At 42.2% G+C, this 20,288-nt stretch overlaps 1 protein-coding gene across 1 annotated transcript in view; it reads right to left on the reverse strand.

Moving 5' to 3' along the window:
- Nucleotides 1-3,929: 3,929 nt before the first annotated feature.
- The window catches only part of LOC311232973 (dixin-like), a 72,756-nt gene continuing 56,397 nt past the window's right edge, over nt 3,930-20,288 (reverse strand). The window contains exons 15-18 of the mRNA XM_084319818.1: nt 16,477-16,573; nt 11,682-11,790; nt 10,994-11,055; nt 3,930-6,307 (exon numbers count right to left, since the gene is read on the reverse strand). Of these exons, the coding sequence (XP_084175944.1) occupies nt 6,208-6,307; nt 10,994-11,055; nt 11,682-11,790; nt 16,477-16,573 (368 nt within the window). The 3' untranslated portion in view covers nt 3,930-6,207. The remainder of the gene's footprint in view (nt 6,308-10,993; nt 11,056-11,681; nt 11,791-16,476; nt 16,574-20,288) is intronic.

Here is a 20,288-nt window from a genome sequence, read left to right on the forward strand (position 1 = left end):
TAGTTGTACATAATTAAATATTCGCCAATGCGTGGTACATGTTTGCAAAATGTTTGGTATAGCGCCCCCCATGGAGAAGAATGTACCGGCCGCCACTGCATACAGCACAGTGGAAACTCAGTCGTTAGACCAAATAGCCTACATTATGAAATTTCTGAGGAAAAAGAAAGCACATTTGGCTGAGTGATGCCATAATTATGTGACATATAATAATAATTGACAGTGCGACACCTGCTGGTCAGTTTCTGTAAGTATAGTTTTAGATTAGATATGTTTTTCCACACTTTACTGTAGTGTCTACATGTATTTACACAGTTAACAAAGTCTGTTATTTTTCTGTTGATCAAATAAAAAGCCTGCCTACTGCAAATCAATATGATTTGTCGACTATGTCACAGCTTATTGATCCATTCAAGAATCGAGGTTGTACACGGACCACACAGGCTATATTTCCATATTAGGCTATTACTTCACATAAAATATGTCTAAATAAAATGCACAAAACAAAAAATGTATGTATCATAACGTTACCCTGGTATAGATCTGTATGCATGTATTTATTCATAACATTATACATATAACGTTAGATCGTGCATGGCTTTTATATTGAAAAATGTACTTGTCACGTGGTTCCGTTCTCCATTCTTCACATCAAAAACGAACTATCAAAAACGTACGCAGCCCATTATTTACTCCTTTTTTCATTTGATTCTGACACCAAAATACGAAAAACAGCTCCATATTTCTGTTTGTCCCGTTTTTTCGATTTTGGTTTCAAACGGAAATAGGAAAAACCTCGTTTTTCAGTTTTTTTTCCGTATTTCCGTTTGAAACGAAAAACGAACTATCAAAATGTACACAGACCTGTCTCCCCTATTTTGAGAATTTAGCAATTATCCGATTTGAAATCAGTTTCAAAATGGCAGAGCTCTTGCAAGTGACATTTGTTACTGGATCGTGGATTGCAGAAGGAAAGTGCTTCTGTACTGCTAATTAAGCTACGGGAGGCTGCAATTCGAAACTGGCCACCGTAAATGCCCAAAACCCCCACCACCTCCTAATAGACAGTCTCCTCCCCACCGCATGTATATATTCCCTCCCCGCCGTATGTATATTTCCCTCCCACCCACCCACCCCCTCCTAATGTACAGTCCCCTCCCCATCATATGTATATACTCTGTCAGGATCTAGGGGTAACAGTACTGTATATTTGAATACCGCCTATGTCACAAATGTATCAGTACTAAATACCTATATGTCCCTATGCCATAAATGTCATGTATGTTGTGTATGTCATAAATGTCTATATGAATTGAAAATGGGGGACCCTGATGGAAACAAGACAAACGTCTTTCTCAGGTCTGCATCCCCTTAACAATTGTATGTATTGAGCCGTACTGTATTGTACCCATTCTGCAATCTGTTAAATAAAGTTTTCATTCATTCATTCATTCAAAGGCTTCAGACAAGACTCATCTTCCATTCATTAGAGCTCCAATGTATGCACGACAACTAAACTTGCAAGCTTGCATTGAACACATAAAAAAAAGAAAACGTTTCCTGTTTACCTACATTTAAATGAATTGGAACTGAACTGAAAACCTTTGTATGTTAAAAATATAGTAGGCCTAAGGTCTTTAGACCTTTATACATTTTTTACCCCCACTGCCTGTCATCATAGCGAAGCTTTGAATATATCATCATGTAATTGGTGCAGAAGCAGACGACCAAGAAAAGGTATTCGAGACAGTCAAGAAAATCAATATTATGAGGCCGGACATTCACCTGTAGATGATGAGCAGCACTAGCCCCTTACGTGACTGCGATCTGCAAGCCAGGGGCTTTTGTAACCGCAGTCACTCTCAGCTATGCCGCTACCAGGCTCATATTAACCAAGTGCTGCTTTTGAGCTAGGGGCAGACCAGGCTGCAGAAACAAATGAGTGGGGGGGCATAAAATGTTCTCGGGGGGGCACAATGGTTTTTCAACACAGGTTCCCTTTTATACGTTTCAGCTGGGACAGCGGCGCTGTGGCTTGCTTGGCGCTGCCCACGGTGCTGAACTAAACAGCAGAGAGGCAATTGAAAAATCTAATTTCTCTCTATCTTAAGAACTTTCACTTATACAAAAACAGACTGAACTGATATATATATATATAACAGACCTGCTGGGGCAGCGGACTGAGAGCAGGGGACACAAACAGGCTGGATAAGATGGTCAAGAAGGCCAGTAGCGTGGTTGGGGTGGAGCTGGACTCTAGCGAGGGTGGCGGAGAGGAGGAACCTTGCTAAGCTCCAGGCCATCAGGGAAAACCCCTCCCACCCACTATACACATACTTGGCTGACAGGATGAGCATGTTATAGGCTCACACTACCTAAATGCAGCACTGAACGGCACAGGAAGTCCTTCATTCCGACAGCCATCAGACTATACAATGCATCACTGTGCCTCACTGCATCACTGAGCACAGAGTGACAATTACCATCTTCCTACACCTACTGTAGACTTCAGTATATTTTACTGTATTTATTTACTGTATCTTTTATTCTATTTTTATTCTATTTCATTTTATTCTATTCTTAGGCCATTTGTTTTGTTATTCTTATTTGTGACTTGTTCTGTCTAAATGTTTAATGTTGAGTGATTTGCAGTGTCAAGTTTCCCTCAGGATAATACATTTCTATTCTATTCTATTCTATATCTTTGAAAAGTCTCCATTTATTCAACACTTCTGAATTCACTGACAAACTGAACTGAACTGACAAAAATAAGGTGCATAAAAAAGCAAACAAAATTCCTCCACAGGCTACTCACCATCATAAGAGGCAAGCGGTGTTTGGGGACAGAGTGAAATCTTCTTAAAACACTGCCCCTCCACTCATTCCTGAACTTTTTTGTTAAGTCCTTCTCAAATGCCAACTGAATTAAAATGGCCTTAGTTGCGTCGATGAAGCATACTAAGGCGATGTTCTGTAAAGACGTTCTTGAGGGTAGAAAACGAATTCTCACAGAGTGCCGTGCTAGCTTCAGTAGTGTTGTTGTTGACATCAGTGCCCACTAGGGCTGTCCCCGACTAAGGATTTGGATAGTTTACTTTGATTGAAAAAAAAAAGAAAAAAAAAGATTTTTTTTTACCAGGGTGGGCACAGCTGACTCAGTGGGCGGGCCCGGGCCCCCTAATGCCCGCCCATGGCGCCGGGACTGGCTGGGGATGGGTCAAAAATATATCAGATATGAATTTCAAAGATACCCAGCGTACAATCAGGGGCGGACCTAGCACATTTGGCGCCCTAGGCGAGATTCACCACTGCGCCGCCCCCCCCCCCCCCCCCTCTAACGTTAGTCTTTCTTTCCTCAACGCTCAATTCTATAAACACTTGACCGATACCCATCAATGCACAGCGCTCTAGCATGTTCTGACTGTGAACACCTAAAGCTGAGGCTCAGACCGACCGAGCGTTTTAGATTTTTGGCTCATTTTCCCTTATGTTAGAATTTTTTTTATGTAAAAATAATGGTTGCAGATATAGAGGGGGGCGCCAAAACTGCACAGAGAAAAATTGTTTTTTAAATTTTTTTATAAAAAATATATTTTTTAATTTTTTTTGGCGCCCCCCTCTGGGTGGCGCTCTAGGCGACCGCCTATATCGCCTGTAGGAAGGTCCGCCCCTGCGTACAATATGGGTTTAACACAGCGAAACGCTGGGGTCTGAAAGCTCAGAGTTGCTAATAAACCTTTTAAATCATTGTTACAAAACGAGTGGTACAGAGCGAGCAGTGTATTTCCGCCATTGGTGTCACAGCGCATGCGCACCAGGCAGCATGACACTTATATTCACTGGTAAATCTGATGAAAGAATTACCCCCCTACCCTTAAACCACCATCACCAACAATACATTATTATTATTATTTTATTAAATGTACAAGTCAACCTCATTAAAGAAGGCAAAGACATAGGCTATTATTAAGGCTGTGACAAGTCTATTGTGATCTAATAGACTTATCTTCACAATATTGTGAAATGGCTCTAGGGCAGGGATCGGCAATAGGCGGCCCGCGGGCCGACATTGGCCCGCCAGCAATAATTTCTGGCCCGTCAGATTATTTTGAGAATATGATATTTATTTTACGCGCAGGAAATATTCACTCGGGACGCCAGGGTGTCTTTTATTGTGAAGCTGTATCTATCTACCGGTAGTCATCAAAAGCATGTCTGTCACTATAGCCAATTGAAATGCTAGAAATGGTCACGTGGACTGGGAGAACCAATGGAATAGTCCCACCGGGCCGCGTGTATATTTCCCTAATGCACTTTCACTTCCGCGTTCGAGATGGAGCGAGTAACAAAATGTGTTAAAAAAACAAAACAAACATCTTTGGATAGCTTGGATAACGGGGAAATATAACGCTTCTTTTAATAAACATGAGCCATACTTAAAATACGGGTTTATCGCAACAGGTCGGTGATTTTTGCGTGCCGAGCCGATGTCCTCTCTGCATAATATGTGGCGACAACAACAACAACGAGGAAATGATGACAACTGTGTTCAAGTTGGCAGATAAAGTAGCTGCATTCAACGCCAATCTGGAATTGGAGGGCGGCGAGTGGATATGTGACATGTTTCAAACATTAGCAGGGATTTTGAAGGACTTAACAACAAACAAGGTATGGTGAGTCGTGTTTTCATGCATTCTGTCTTCTGATCTGTTCATCACGCGCCGCGGTGATCTGCAACAGCTGATCTGCTGTTCATGAATGAATGAATGAATGAATTTTTTAAGGTGATGAATGAATTATTTAACAGATTGCAGAATGGGTACAATACAGTACGGCGCAATACACACAATTGTTAAGGGGATGCAGACCAGAGAAAAACGTTGTCTTTTTTCACTATATTAAATTAGCCATTGTTTTTGATCCTGGCCCGCCAAGCAATGGCTTGGGGAAAATCTGGCCCGTGGCCAAACCTAATAGCCGACCCCTGCTCTAGGGCTTACTGTATATCCATCATGTAAATCCATCAATGTGCAGGCTTCTTTTTCTCATTCATTTCAATGCAAGGGACATATAAATAAACAGAATACCACTATATAGCATGACTTGGAGTATGCTCTTATACAAACATTACTTTAAAGAGGACAATTTGGTGGAATACAAATTGTTATTCAATATAGAACATTTAAGGTTTTAAAATACATCTGGAAGGGATCTTTAAACAATAACCATTTTGGTCCTCCACTCTTTTGCTAAACAATGTAAGGTACCAGCTGTTATCCTGTTGCTAAGCAGTGTAAGCTACCAGCTCCTATCCTGTTGCTAAGCAGTGTAAGCTACCAGCTCATATCCTGTTGCTAAGCAGTGTAAGCTACCAGCTCCTATCCTGTTGCTAAGCAGTGTAAGCTACCAGCTCCTATCCTGTTGCTAAGCAGTGTAAGCTACCAGCTCCTATCCTGTTGCTAAGCAGTGTAAGCTACCAGCTCCTATCCTGTTGCTAAGCAGTGTAAGCTACCAGCTCATATCCTGTTGCTAAGCAGTGTAAGCTACCAGCTCCTATCCTGTTGCTAAGCAGTGTAAGCTACCAGCTCCTATCCTGTTGCTAAGCAGTGTAAGCTACCAGCTCATATCCTGTTGCTAAGCAGTGTAAGCTACCAGCTCATATCCTGTTGCTAAGCAGTGTAAGCTACCAGCTGCTATCCTGTTGCTAAGCAGTGTACGCTACCAGCTCCTATCCTGTTGCTAAGCAGTGTAAGCTACCAGCTCCTATCCTGTTGCTAAGCAGTGTAAGCTACCAGCTCCTATCATGTTGCTAAGCAGTGTAAGCTACCAGCTCCTATCCTGTTGCTAAGCAGTGTAAGCTACCAGCTCCTATCCTGTTGCTAAGCAGTGTAAGCTACCAGCTCCTATCCTGTTGCTAAGCAATGTAAGCTACCAGCTCCTATCCTGTTGCTAGAAGCCCTCTTGGAATGTCTCTCATCTGATCACAATGTGCGTTTGGAACTAAATATTGTATACATTAGAAATGGCCACTTCAAAAAGGAGGAAGCTTCAAACCGAGGTCATCCCACAGAAGCAGGCAGAGCTACGACCAGCACCTCCCTCCCAAGCAGCTGTTCAGCGCTGCTAGAGTATAGGTGTGTCCCAGTGGTCCACGCAGCCAAGGAGAGGCAGAATTAGGCTACCAGTGGGCATGACAACAGTCCAATCTCATAAAGGGTCCACTCTTCCGTCGGTCCATATCCGTCTCTCGGAGTATTCCACGGCCCGCTGTCTCTCCACAGGATCCTCTGTGTCCCCCATCTCTGGTCTAAAAGAGGAAAGAGGAGAAGGATGAGGAAGTGTTGTAGTTATTTTTTAGCTGCGACCAGGAGCTCTATAGCTCCCTCTATTGGTTGGTTGATTGGTTCACAAAAGTACGCCCACCGCGTGAATACTTTCCCTAAGGTGGTTGTCCTTCCGCGTTCGGTTTGCGCGATCTGATTGGCCACTGACCTACGTCTATTACGCCCCCCCTCGTAAGTAGAGAGTCGGCGCTGCACTCAACTGATTCATTCAACAGGAAGCGATTTGCGAGTACAATACACCATCACGCCAGAGTGGATAAAGAAATGCTCCAGAAATGAATATGCGTAGGGAAAGGCTTAACGAGTCAGCGCGAGAGCGCACACACAAAAGCACAGACGCATGATATCTGATTTATTAATGCCAAATAATGGACGACGACCGCAATTGGCACTTGAAAAGTGTAAATGATGGATTAGTCAGTAACAATTCATGACAGCTTGTATAGCTCAACTGGTTAGTCCCCTGCCTGTGGACCATATGTGGACCATTGTAAACAAATAAGTCAATAGAATTGACTATCTAACCAACTGAAATATACAGTATTCACAGTATCACAGTATTCACATAAGGTGCAGTATGCATAAGGTGGTGTTATTGTCCTTTTTGGGACACCAGAGTGGATAGATTATTTAACGTTACGAAAAAAACGCATATTCATTTCTGGAGCATTTATTTATCCACTCTGGCGTGATGGTGTATTGTACTCGCAAATCGCTTCCTGTTGAATGAATCAGTTGAGTGCAGCGCCGACTCTCTACTTACGAGGGGGGGCGTAATAGCGTAGGTCAGTGGCCAATCAGATCGCGCAAACCGAATGCGGAAGGACAACCACCTTAGGGAAAGTATTCACGCGTCCCCACCCACTAGAGTGAAAAGAGGAGCCGATGCAGCTACAGATCACCACCTCCTGATAGGAACTCTCCGGTTAAAACTCAAGAAATTCACCAACACTGCAAAAAAAGTCAGTACAAGGTACAATGTCATCCTCCTCCAAGATCAGAACACCAGAGAGAAATTTAAAATCAGTCTCTCAAACCGGTTCCACCCCCTGAGCCAACTGGAAGAACATCAATCCATCGATGAACGTTGGCAGAACATGAAGAGGGCATGGACGGAGACATGTGAGGACACATGTGGGAGGAAGACAAGGCACCACAAGGAGTGGATGACAGGAGAAACACTACAGAAAATTCAGACTCGCAAACAAGCCAAAGACACTCTCAACAATAGTCGCACAAGAGCTGCAAAAGTAAAAGCACAACAAGACTACACCACGGCAGACAAGCGGGTAAAAAGGAGCATCAAGAACGACAAAAAACAATTCATCAACAACCTGGCAACTCAAGCAGAAGAAGCAGCAGCTCAACACAACATGAAGGAACTCTACGACATCACAAGGAAACTGGCTAATAAACGCAAAACTCCGGACAGACCAATATTAGACAAAGAAGGAAAAACACTCACAAAGCAAGAGGCTCAGCTGAAGAGATGGGCAGAACATTTCAGAGACATACTGAACAGACCCAAACCGACAGCGCTAGCCAACATCCATCCAGCGGTACACTCCCTACCGGTCAACACCAACAAGCCCAATAAACAAGAAATAAAAAAGGCCATTCAAAAACTGAAAAACAATAAAGCACCAGGACCTGACGGAATACCCCCAGAGGCCATAAAAGCAGACCCAGAAATGGCAACAACACTACTCCACAAACTCTTTGGACAGATCTGGGATGAAGAAAAGGTGCCAAGCGACTGGGCAGAGGGATACCTGGTGAAGCTCCCCAAAAAAGGCAACCTGAACTGTAACAACTACAGGGGCATCATGCTCACATCTGTGCCAGGGAAGATTTTGAGCAGGATCATCCTGGAAAGACTGTCCAAAGAAGTGGACAAAGAATTCCGAGAAGAACAAGCAGGTTTCCGACAGGACAGATCATGTACAGATCACATTGCCACCCTCCGCATTATCATAGAACAGACCCTGGAATGGAACACATCTCTCCACCTCACATTCATCGACTTCCACAAAGCATTTGACAGTCTAGACAGAGACACTATATGGAAACTCATGGCACATTACGGTATCCCAACGAAGTTCATAACCATCATCCAACACCTGTACCTACAATCATCCTGCAGAGTAATACACAACGGCCAGCTCACAGACAGCTTTACAGTAGAGACAGGAGTCAGACAGGGCTGCCTACTGTCCCCTTTCCTCTTTCTTCTGGCAGTCGACTGGATCATGAAACAAACCACAGCCGAACAAAATCTGGGCATTCAGTGGACAATGTGGCCTCAATTAGAGGATTTAGACTTTGCCGACGACATAGTCCTCCTCTCACACAAACACAAATGCAGACCAAACTCACAAAACTTGCCACAATTGCAGCTACCACAGGACTACACATCAATAAAGCAAAAACAAAGGAGATGAAGATGAACCACAATTTAGAAGAGGCCGTACAACTGGACGGAGAAGCACTGGACGAGGTGGACACCTTCACATACCTGGGAAACATCGTGGGGAAGGACGGAGGTAGCGACAAAGACATCAAAGCAAGAATAGGGAAGGCAAGAACAGCATTTTTAATACTGAAGCAAACATGGAATTCAAACCACATCTCCACAAAGACCAAACTCCGCATCTTCAACACCAATGTCAAATCAGTTCTATTATACGGAGCAGAAACATGGAGAACAACAAAAGCAACCTCAAACAAACTGCAAACCTTCATAAACAGATGTTTACGACAGATCCTGGGAATCTACTGGCCAAACACCATCACAAACGAACAGCTCTGGCAAACCACTCAACAAGAACCACTTGAAACCCTAATCAAACGCAGGAAATGGGGCTGGATTGGACACACTCTGAGAAAACCATCCTCCAACACAACCAGGCAGGCCTTAACCTGGAACCCACAGGGGAAGAGAAAGCCAGGAAGACCCAGAAACAGCTGGAGAAGGTCTGTCGAGGCGGATCTCAAGGAAGAAAGAACATCATGGAAGGAAGCAGAGAAAAACACCGAACCAGCTGGAGAGATTTCATGAATGACCTATGCTCCCCAAAGAGCAAAAGGGTTTAAGTCAAGTAAGTCAAGTCACCCACTAGCAGCCACCGTTTTTGGCTGAAATTTAGCATGAAAGTGTGAAAGTGTATGTGTGTGTGTACACCAGCATATCTGCAGGTTTCAACAAGTTCAATTCAAGACTTTTTAAGGCCTTTTTAATACCAGTTAGAGCTAAATGTTATACCAATTTAATGACCATACTAGTGAAAAATTACATACGCCACATAGGGAGACTGAACTGGCGGCTGCACTTGTGCGCCAATTAAAATTATTGCACATTCCATACACGCTCTCGTAGCCCCGCAACATTATTTTCACTATCAATACAATATCACTATAATTTGTGAAGATTTGCATTCCTATTCTGGGAAAAGACTTTGATCTTGACTAGATCAGTCTGGGTCTGAACACATGTAACAATCATAAGCTGTGTCCATTAGGGGACTTTGAGTGGCTCTATAATGGGATTTACTTCAATACAGATAGATCCCACAGGGATCCAACAATAAGGTCTAATTTAATCTACATTGGATCTGTTTTCGACTGTCTGTGTTAGTCTGATTTAGTATGTGTTTAGTATCGTGTGTGTGTTTGATATTGTGTGTGTGTGTTTGTTTGATATTGTGTGTGTTTGATTTTGTATGTGTTTGATCTTGTGTGTGTGTGTTTGATCTTGTGTGTGTGTGTTTGATATTGTGTGTATGTTTGATATTGTATGTGTCTGTTTGATATTGTATGTATGTGTGTTTGATATTGTGTGTGTGTTTGAAATTGTGTCTGTGTGTGTTTGATATTGTGTGTGTTTGTTATTGTGTGTTTGTGTTTGATATTGTGTGTGTGTTTGATATTGTGTGTGTGTTTGATATTGTATGTGTGTGCGTGTTTGATATTGTGTGTATGTTTGATATTGCATGTGTGTGTGTGTTTGATATTGTATGTGTGTGTGTGTGTGTGTGTGTGTGTGTGTGTGTGTGTGTGTGTGTGTGTGTGTGTGTGTGTGTGTGTGTGTGTGTGTGTGTGTGTGTGTGTGTGTGTGTGTGTGTGTGTGTGTGTGTGTGTGTGTGTGTGTGTGTGTGTGTGTGTGTGTGTGTGTGTGTGTGTGTGTGTGTGTGTGTGTGTGTGTGTGTGTGTGTGTGTGTGTGTGTGTGTGTGTGTGTGTGTGTGTGTGTGTGTGTGTGTGTGTGTGTGTGTGTGTGTGTGTGTGTGTGTGTGTGTGTGTGTGTGTGTGTGTGTGTGTGTGTGTGTGTGTGTGTGTGTGTGTGTGTGTGTGTGTGTGTGTGTGTGTGTGTGTGTGTGTGTGTGTGTGTGTGTGTGTGTGTGTGTGTGTGTGTGTGTGTGTGTGTGTGTGTGTGTGTGTGTGTGTGTGTGTGTGTGTGTGTGTGTGTGTGTGTGTGTGTGTGTGTGTGTGTGTGTGTGTGTGTGTGTGTGTGTGTGTGTGTGTGTGTGTGTGTGTGTGTGTGTGTGTGTGTGTGTGTGTGTGTGTGTGTGTGTGTGTGTGTGTGTGTGTGTGTGTGTGTGTGTGTGTGTGTGTGTGTGTGTGTGTGTGTGTGTGTGTGTGTGTGTGTGTGTACCTCTCCAGCCAGGTCACTATCTTCCCCTCCCAGCCTGGGATGAGGGCTTCGTCCAGCAGCACCTGATGACATGGAGACAAAGTAAACCAACACTGAAGCAGGTCATGATGAGCAACGAGAAAACACAGAAACTGCAATGGAACACAAAGACAAAATAACACATTATCAAATTGGCTTGGCCTTTAAAATAGATAGAATAGAAGATACAATGTTTCAGAAAATATTATTTTCTCTGAGCCTTTGTTACAAGGAATAATAATAACACATGACAGCTACAAATAGCTAATGAAATCAATTAGTAAAAAGGTAAACAGAGCCAGTAGCTTATTGTGTCTTTAAAAGAACCAAAACCAGTCCTTAAACCATCCAACTAAAACTAGGAATGCACTATGTCCCTTAAACCATCAAACTAAAACTAGGAATGCACTCGAAGGTCTCTGTTTCATTCTCTTTGCTGCACTTATAAGTGGTACTTGCAGGTGTGTTTTTGGACCTCACTTCCCACACTTTGCGTTGATATCTGACATGTTACACATGGTTATTTGTATGTGATTTTAGTATTGGGAAAATTATCTGATAGTGATACCCTCCGTTATCAGACTGATATCCCATACCAGTATCGGTATATCCCCAACTAAAACCAGACTAAACATCCCCCTCTACGGAGGTTACTGTCTCCCTCACTTACCTCTTCCTTCACGGTGCCAAACTCAGGGTCCAGGGCCTTGAAATGGTACCTGTAATTCCCCTCTCGGTCGACGGCCGCCTTCACGTCCCTCAGAGTCACCTCTCCCAGCCTGAACAACACAAGTCAAAGAATGGGGGACTGTATTTTTTTTTATTTTTTTTTTGGTCTTTTTCCCCCTCCATTTTTCCTCCGATTTTCTCCCCATCCCAATGTTAGTCGTATGCCAATTCCCAGTCCCTTCCTGGTCGCTGCGCACTTACCCCCCACAGTCAGATCATCTGGGAGAGTGGAGGCTACCACGTGCTTCCTCCGACACACGTCCAGCCAATCACCGCTTCTTTTCACCTGGCAGCGCGGATTCTCATTGAGAGGGCGTAGCGTGTGGGAGGACCACACTATCCCCCTCACGTCCAATCCGCGCTTAGCAGGCGCCCCGACCGAACTGTAGGAGTCGCTGTTTACAACGACCCGGACCCACCCCGCCAGCTTCTCCCACCCTCTGATACAGCCAATTGTATCAGTGCAGACGGCCAGCCAAGCTGGTGACAACCCCGGAGCTGTGAGCTGGATTCGAACAGGCAAATCCAGCTCAGCTCCGGGGCTGGTGACGAACGCAATCTCCGCTCGGCCACCTAACCGCCCCAAATGGGGGACTGTATTAATACTTTGAGTTTCTTTACAAAGTTCAGTTCTAAATTACTTTATAGAACAACATAGCAGTGCATCGCTCTTAACACTTTATAGAACAGAGCAGTGCATTGCTCTTAACACTTTGAGTTTCTTTACAAAGTTCAGTTCTAAATTACTTTATAGAACAACAGAGCAGTGCATCGCTCTTAACTTAACAATAGAGCAGTGCATCACTCTTAATGCAGCGGAAATGGTGTTCAGTTCTAAATTACAGTGCATAAGAGGTAGTAAGATCAAATGTGCATGGAACTGACACATGAATTTGACAGGAAGTAAATTCATGTGTCATACACAAATACAATTTGTGTCAAGATATCAAGTCTCCCTGATATCTTATTTAAATGCCTGAGCAAAGAGATAGTTTAGCTAGTTGGCTTATGTTTTTGGGCAGTTTGTTCCATAGTTTGGGGCATAGTTGACAAAGGCTGCATCACCGATCTTCTTTTGACTGTTTATGGGAGCCTCTAGTAGGCCATTTACATTTGACATTTAGTCATTTAGCTGACGCTTTTATCCAAAGCGACTTACAAGTTCTGTATGACAAGTCATGCAGCAGCTGGCATGTAATTTATTAGTGTGTTGGCAATGTAGCTACTGTAGGTCCCTGTTCATTTAGGGCTTTGTATGCAAGGAGAAGGACCTTGAAGTAAATTCTAAACGATACAGGAAGCCAGTGTAAAGCAGCTAAGACTGGACTAATGTGCTCTCTCTTTTTGGTTTTGGTTAGCAGTCGGGTGCAGAGTTTTGGATGAGCTGAAGCCTCTCTGTGGTTTTCTTATGGAGACCTGTGAAAAGTGCATTACAGTAGTTGCTATGTTTATGAGATGAAAGAACAATGTTTTGGTCACTTTGTTAATATGGGAATTGAAGTACAGTTCTGAATCTATGATAACCCCAAGACTTGTGACCTCAAATTTGATCCAAGGGGTTAATCCTCCCAGTTTCTTAATTAACATTAATTATAGTTTTGTTCTCATTTAGTTTCAGGAAGTTTTTACTCATCCAATTATTTATTGCCAATAAGCAGTCGGTAATGGAGTTAATAGCTGTATCATTTGGTTCAGCAGATATGTACAATTGTGTATCATCTGCATAGCTGTGGAAACTACATTATGTTCTCTGATGATATCACCCAGTGGTAACATGTAAAGGGAAAAGAGTAAAGGTAGGCAACTCCCTTGTGCAACCCCATAGGTGTTATCATATATCTCAGACATAATTTATTGCCTCCTAGTTTAACATAGAACTTCCTCCCTCTGGTGTATGTTTTAAACCAGTTTAGCACATCGTCTGAGAAACCGACAAGGGTTTCAAGACGATTGATTAGAATTGTCATGGTTTTTGCTTTATTTCACCTTTCTGTGAGGGACAGCTATCTATTTTTGCTTTATTTCACCTTTCTGTAAGGGATAGCTGTCAATCCCTGGTCCCTGTGGTTAATTGCCTCATGGGTCGGCAGGTGTGTGGGCTTGATTGCACCTGATTCAGTGCAGCTGTGCCTATGGCCATGTTGAGTCTATTTAAGTTTGGATCTCGCAGTGTCAACTGCTAATTAATTTCCTTGTGCTGGCTATACTTTTGTTCAGGCTCATTATATTTAAGTGTAGTGCTGCCCTATTCAGCATTTAGCCTTCTTTTGTAGCCATCCTTGTTTTCGGCTACTGGCTTAGTTTACACTTTATTTTATAGAGGCTGAGCCCTTTATGGTAGTGTTTTCTTTTGTTCTTTTGGAACTGTCCTTTGCATATAAACTCCCTTGGTGGAGGTCTATTGTTTTATGTTTTCAATATAAACTCTGTTTTTAGGAGTTGCCTTTGTGGCTTATTTATTTTTTCTCTACACCTCTTTAACTCATTGACCGCCACGCTTAAGTGCGCGAGAGGGCGCTAGAGCGCCACCGCTTTAATCAATGGGAGGACAGGGAGATTTGCGAGTGCTTAAAATATATCTTAAATTATGGCTATGGGTCTAATACACTCGTCGATTATCAGTGAGTTGCTTGCAGTCAACATGTACAAAACGGATTGTTTTTTCATTGGTACATTTCCGTTTTATACCGTTTTGAATACGAGTATAGTTTTGGTGATTTCTAGTAATTCCAGAGAAAGACGCGTTAATAGCCCTTTAGTGGAATACATAAAACACGTTGTAATTTTTCGGCTGATTATCGAATCTTCCTGAAATCAATGCTAGATCATCATTATTGTCCTTCCTCGTGCATACATGAAATGGTCCTCGTAGCGCGGCGCCCCCCTCCCCCCCACCTCCTGCACCCAAAGGAAAACAGCCGCACATACACACACAGATACAGCGTCGATCGGGGTAGAAATACATATCAGATAAACGATCAAATTTATATATAACGTTCTTACCTTGTATCTGATGTAATGCAAAAGAAATAATCCAATTATCTGATCGCTATTTGAAGTACTGGGCACGGAAGTCCGTGCCACATTCAACAGCATTACATATGAGGGGGGGTGGGGGGCAGCCTCGTAGATATATAGTTGAAATCAGGTTACCTCGCCTGATTATTTAAACCACGCCCGCACGCGTGTAGCTTATTCCCAGCGGAAGAGTGCGTCGCGTGCACCCGCGTTTTCCCTGATTGGCTGCGACGCCCATGTGACCGCGGCAGCGCGAGAGAGCGGCAGTGCGGAAATAGGCTGTCTATTGCCATTCTCTAAGACAAACTCTAACCTTAACCAGCTCCTTAACAGCGCCTAAACTTAACCCTTCTAACCTTAACCAACTCCGAAACAATGCCTAACCTTAACCTTAACCTTAACCAACTCCGAAACAATGCCTAACCTTAACCTTAACCATAACCAACTCCGAAAGAATATTGCCATTCTCTAAGACAAACTCTAACCTTAACCAGCTCCTTAACAGCGCCTAAACTTAACCCTTCTAACCTTAACCAACTCCGAAACAATGCTTAAAGTTAACATGCCTAAACTTAACCGGCGAAAGAATGCATGTTAAAAAAAAAAAAATTTAAATTGAAGGGAATCGAACTTGTCACCAACGGACCGCAGGATCCACAGCACGGCAGCATACCAGTTGAGCTAAGCGGCGAATGAAAAACATCAGGGATTACGGCTACATAATGCCGCAAGCTCTGCCGCTCCGCTCCGCGGCTGCCGCGCTGCCGCGGGGCGTGTCGCAGCCAATCAGGGAAAACGCGGAAGCACTCGGCAGCACTCTTCCGCTGGGAATAAAGAATAGGCCGCCCGCACGGCTTGGATCGTCCCAGAAAAAAAACGATACCATTCCCAGTGGAGTGCAATACCAGCCCTTTTGCGAGCTCAGACCCATTCCCAACGATAACATCAGGCTGGATGGATGAAAATGAATGGATATCGCTAATAAAATAAATAACGATTAAAACCCGACTATCCTCGTGATTGGCGCTCAAGAGATGGCGAGTTAACCCGACTATCATCGTGACTGGCGTTGAATGAGTTAATGAGTGTCGTCCTGTTTTTTTTGGACTTTACTTATTTTCTTAAATACTCACTTTGAGGCTTCCACCTGTAAAGGTTATTTTGTGTTGTTTATTTTTCCCCTTCTCCTAAAACGTCTGCGTAAGCAGTTTTGTGGTTATTCATTTCACGTATAACTTTTAGAGTCCCTATTCTCTGCTCATGACCCACACACACACCCACAGCCCTCACAATAATATCATGATCAATGTATCGAATGCTGCACTGAGATCTAGCAGGATAAGGATGGAGACCTTATTCTTGTCAGAGTTTAGGTCGCTGATTATTTTGGTGGAAACACATGGTGGATACACAGAGAGACACATGATGGACAGATTGGACACACAGAGAGACACATGATGGATACAGAGAGACACATGATGGATACACAGAGAGACACATGATGGATACACAGAGAGACACATGATGGATACACAGAGAGACACATGATGGATACACAGAGAGGCACATGATGGATACACAGAGAGACACATGGTGGACACACAGAGAGACACGTGATGGATACACAGAGACACACATGATGGACACACAGAGACACACATGATGGACACACAGAAACACACATGATGGACACACAGAAACACCGACACCATACTGACCTCTTAGGGATGTGTGTCATAGAGGGCGTGGCGGAGTGTCCGGTGAAATACAGCACTTTAGTGGAGACAGCAGAACTGCTGTTGGAATGACACACCTCTAAGATATACACAACAAAAACACACATGGTCAAAACAAGCAGGGATATCAAGATTCAAGATTCAAGAGGTTTATTCATCACATACATACACAAGACATATAGTGAAATGAAGGTGGCCATGCCTGCTTCGATTGTGCAAAGAATACAAATAATAATAGAAAGTAGAATAGTAATAAAATAGACATGATAAAAGTACTAAGATAAAATAAAAAAGGTAATGAGTCCTATGTACACTACTATACAACATAGTTATACTCTGTCACTATGCTATCCTAACTATGCTATACAAAAACATCCAGTTATGTTTTTTTTTCCCTTTTTCCTTTCCTTTAAAGTGATTTTTTTTAACTAACATTTTTATTTGCAATTCTTTTGACTTACAAACATCAACATCAACAACATTACAATTGACAGACAAAATTATAAGAAAATAACATCTAAATCAAGTAAAAAAAGACATAAATAATAAATAAAAGTAAACATATAGTGACATGGGGTCATCGGTCCGTTCATAGTTTATTTACATTTAAATTTATTTTCTTTGTTTCCTTTTCATTCTTCTGTGATGTCGTTTCTTTTTTTCCCTATATTCCTCCCATTTCTCCCATTTTGATTAAAATTTCTCATCTTGTAGCCTCAGCATGTGTGATTCTCTCCATTTCCTGTATCCCCCCTACTATCTGTCCATTGCTCCTTTGTCTGTGCTTCTACTCTGTACCACAGTTTAGTCAAAGCTTTCTTGGCTGCTACTAATAGTATATTAATCAAGTATTTGTCTTCCCCCTGAATTCCTTCCTGTGATAGGTTCCCCAGATACAATACTTGGCCTGCCTGGGGTATTTCGTATCCTACTATTTCATTTATTATCTCTCCTATCTCTTTCTTATTTTCTGACATCCCCAGAATATGTGTGTGTGGTTCGCTACTTCTTGTCCACATTTTCTCCAACATGGTTTCTGTGCTGGCGTGTAATTGCCCTGTATTTCTGGTGTTATAAAGAATCTAATTATGTTTTTCCACCCAAACTCCCTCCATATCCTTGATCCTGTGGTTGATTGTTGTATCTTGCATGTGTTATATCCATTCCTCCTCTGTTATCTCTATTTCTAATTCCTTCTCCCACTTTTCTTTTATATACAAGGTTGTAATTTCCTTACTGTCCATTATTGCCTGATATAGTGCCGATATAACCCTCCCCTTCCTTCCTTCATATGTTTTTACCATTATCTTAATGATCCCATTCTGTTCTTTGTCTCTGTCTTGTTTTATTTCTTTATTTTCTTTATTTTAAATTTTTTTTATTATTTTTTAAACAAACACATAAACAAACATGACAACACACGATTAGATATACAAGCATTGTAATCAGTTAACTCATCGTTTGGATAAATGTCTTATACAAGATATACGCCTAATACCTGCTATCTATTCCCCTACACACATATGCTCTTGCTCGCACCCCCCGCCCTGGACCCCCCCATGGATAATCCATCCATTATCCTTCGCTCCTAACCAGACACTACCATTAAATGCTAGCTTTTATTCTCTCCACCACTTCTAACCACATTGTCAATTTGGATTCATTGAGACCCAAAATTCTTGCTGTAGATATTTCTAGATAAATCACATCGAGATATGTAAGAATCCAGACTTTTCGGCACATTTTTTCCGGTTGAAACCATCGTGATGCTATCAGTTTTTTAGCCACTGTAATACCAGATAAAACCAATCTCTTTTGTTGTATAGGTACTGCATATTCAAAAACATCATTCAGCAGTAATATAGAGGGGTGTACAGGTATATTCAGAATTAAGAGATTTGATAATTGCTGGGTCACTTCTTCCCAGAATATCTTAACTGGTGGGCAGTCCCAATACATGTGCATAAATGTCCCCTCGTCCCCATTTGTACATAAGGAGCATTTGGAGTCTTGTTTAAGACCCATTCTGTTCAGTCTTATAGGAGTCAAGTATGTCCTATGAATATAGTTAAGATTGATTTGTTGATGGTCCGGGTTCCTTGATGCAAGTCGAACATTTGCCCAGGCTTCTTGCCAATCAAAATCTTTTCTAGGTCTGGTATATCCCTCCTCCAAACAGAGTCTAGGTGGAGGGTTTCATACGAAGCCGCTAGTAATTGATGATAAAAATCTGATACAAAACCTCTCGATGTCTCTCTTTCATAGAAACATTTGTGGTATCTGTGGTGTGCAATTGGTATCCTTAATGGAACACAGTGAGTCTTCAAACATAACAATAATTGTGCGTAAAAAAGATATGTGGAACCGGTGAGATTAAACTTTTTTTCTATTTCATCATAGCTACAAATACCCTGTTTGTTGAAAACATCTCCTAATGTATGTATGCCTTGCTTTTCCCATCTAGGGAATCTTATAGGTCGTTTTCTAATCAGGAGTGCATTGTTATTGAATAAGGGAGTATGATTATGCCTTTTATGTGGATTAGAATATTTTTTTTGTGTTTCACGCCATATCCGGATCGCATGTGTAATTATGGGGCCAAATATTCAGATATTTTGGTGTATACTATGTCCTGCAGTCTCTGTGGTGCTACTATATTTACTTCTAAATTTCTCCAGGATACTGATGCTTAAGGTTCAAACCAGGTTGTCAGTGGTCTTAAAGTGTACGCCTTAAAATTGTGGAAAAAATTTGGGATTGCCATCCCTCCGTCGGCTTTGTTTCTCTGTGCGGTGGATCTTTTTATACGTGGTGGTTTGTTATTCCAAATACATTTATATGCGGAAGAGTGTAATTTTTTCCAGTAACCATCTGGAGGGGGTAACGGAAGCATTGAGCTGATGAAGTTGATTCTAGGTAAGACATCCATCTTAACTATTGAAACCCGTGCCTGTACTGAGTTTTTAAGTTTTGACCACCTGTCAAGGTCGCATTTTATTTTATTTTGGATTTCTATGTAATTGTGTTTCACCGTTTGGCTTATGGTAGGGAATAATTCAACTCCCAAGCATCTAAAGTGTTTAACCATTGGTATTTCTTCTGGAAGACTTGTATTCTTTGCAGGGGCGTTCAGTGGAAGGAAAGCCGACTTTGGCCAGTTTATTTTAAATCCCGATAGGTCGCCAAAGTCATTAATCAACTTGAGAAGATAAGGCATTGCGGTGTTAGGGTTTTGCATGAACAGTATTACGTCGTCCGCATATAGACACATTTTGTGTTGTGTGCCCTTGATTACGATTGGTTCTATGAGTTGGGATTGTCTTATATATTGTGCTAAAGGTTCTAGTGATAAATCGAATAGTCCGGGACTAAGAGGGCAACCCTGTCTAGAAGAGCGTGATACCGGAAATATTCCGGAGGTGATTATACCTGTTGTAATCATGGCCGATGGGTCTTTGTATAATACTTTAATCATATCAATGAATCCTTTTCCTAACCCCATCCTTTCTAATACCGCCCATAGATATGACCATTCCAGCCTATCAAAAGCTTTCATTGCATCCAGGGACAGCATCGCCTTGGGTGTGGTGTCGTCCTTGCTGGCATCTAGTACGTATAGTAATCGTCTTATGTTGTCAGTGATCAAACGGTTTCTTATGAAGCCAGTTTGATCCGGATGAACTAAAGACGTCATATGCTTTTGAAGTCTGATGGCTAATACCTTAGAGAACAGTTTGATATTGGTTCCGAGGAGGCTTACGGGTCTATAACTACCGCACTCAGTGGGGTCTTTG

The sequence above is a fragment of the Notolepis coatsorum genome (assembly GCF_963971535.1).
Source record: "Notolepis coatsorum genome assembly, chromosome: 8".
Taxonomy (NCBI): Eukaryota; Metazoa; Chordata; class Actinopteri; order Aulopiformes; family Paralepididae; genus Notolepis; species Notolepis coatsorum.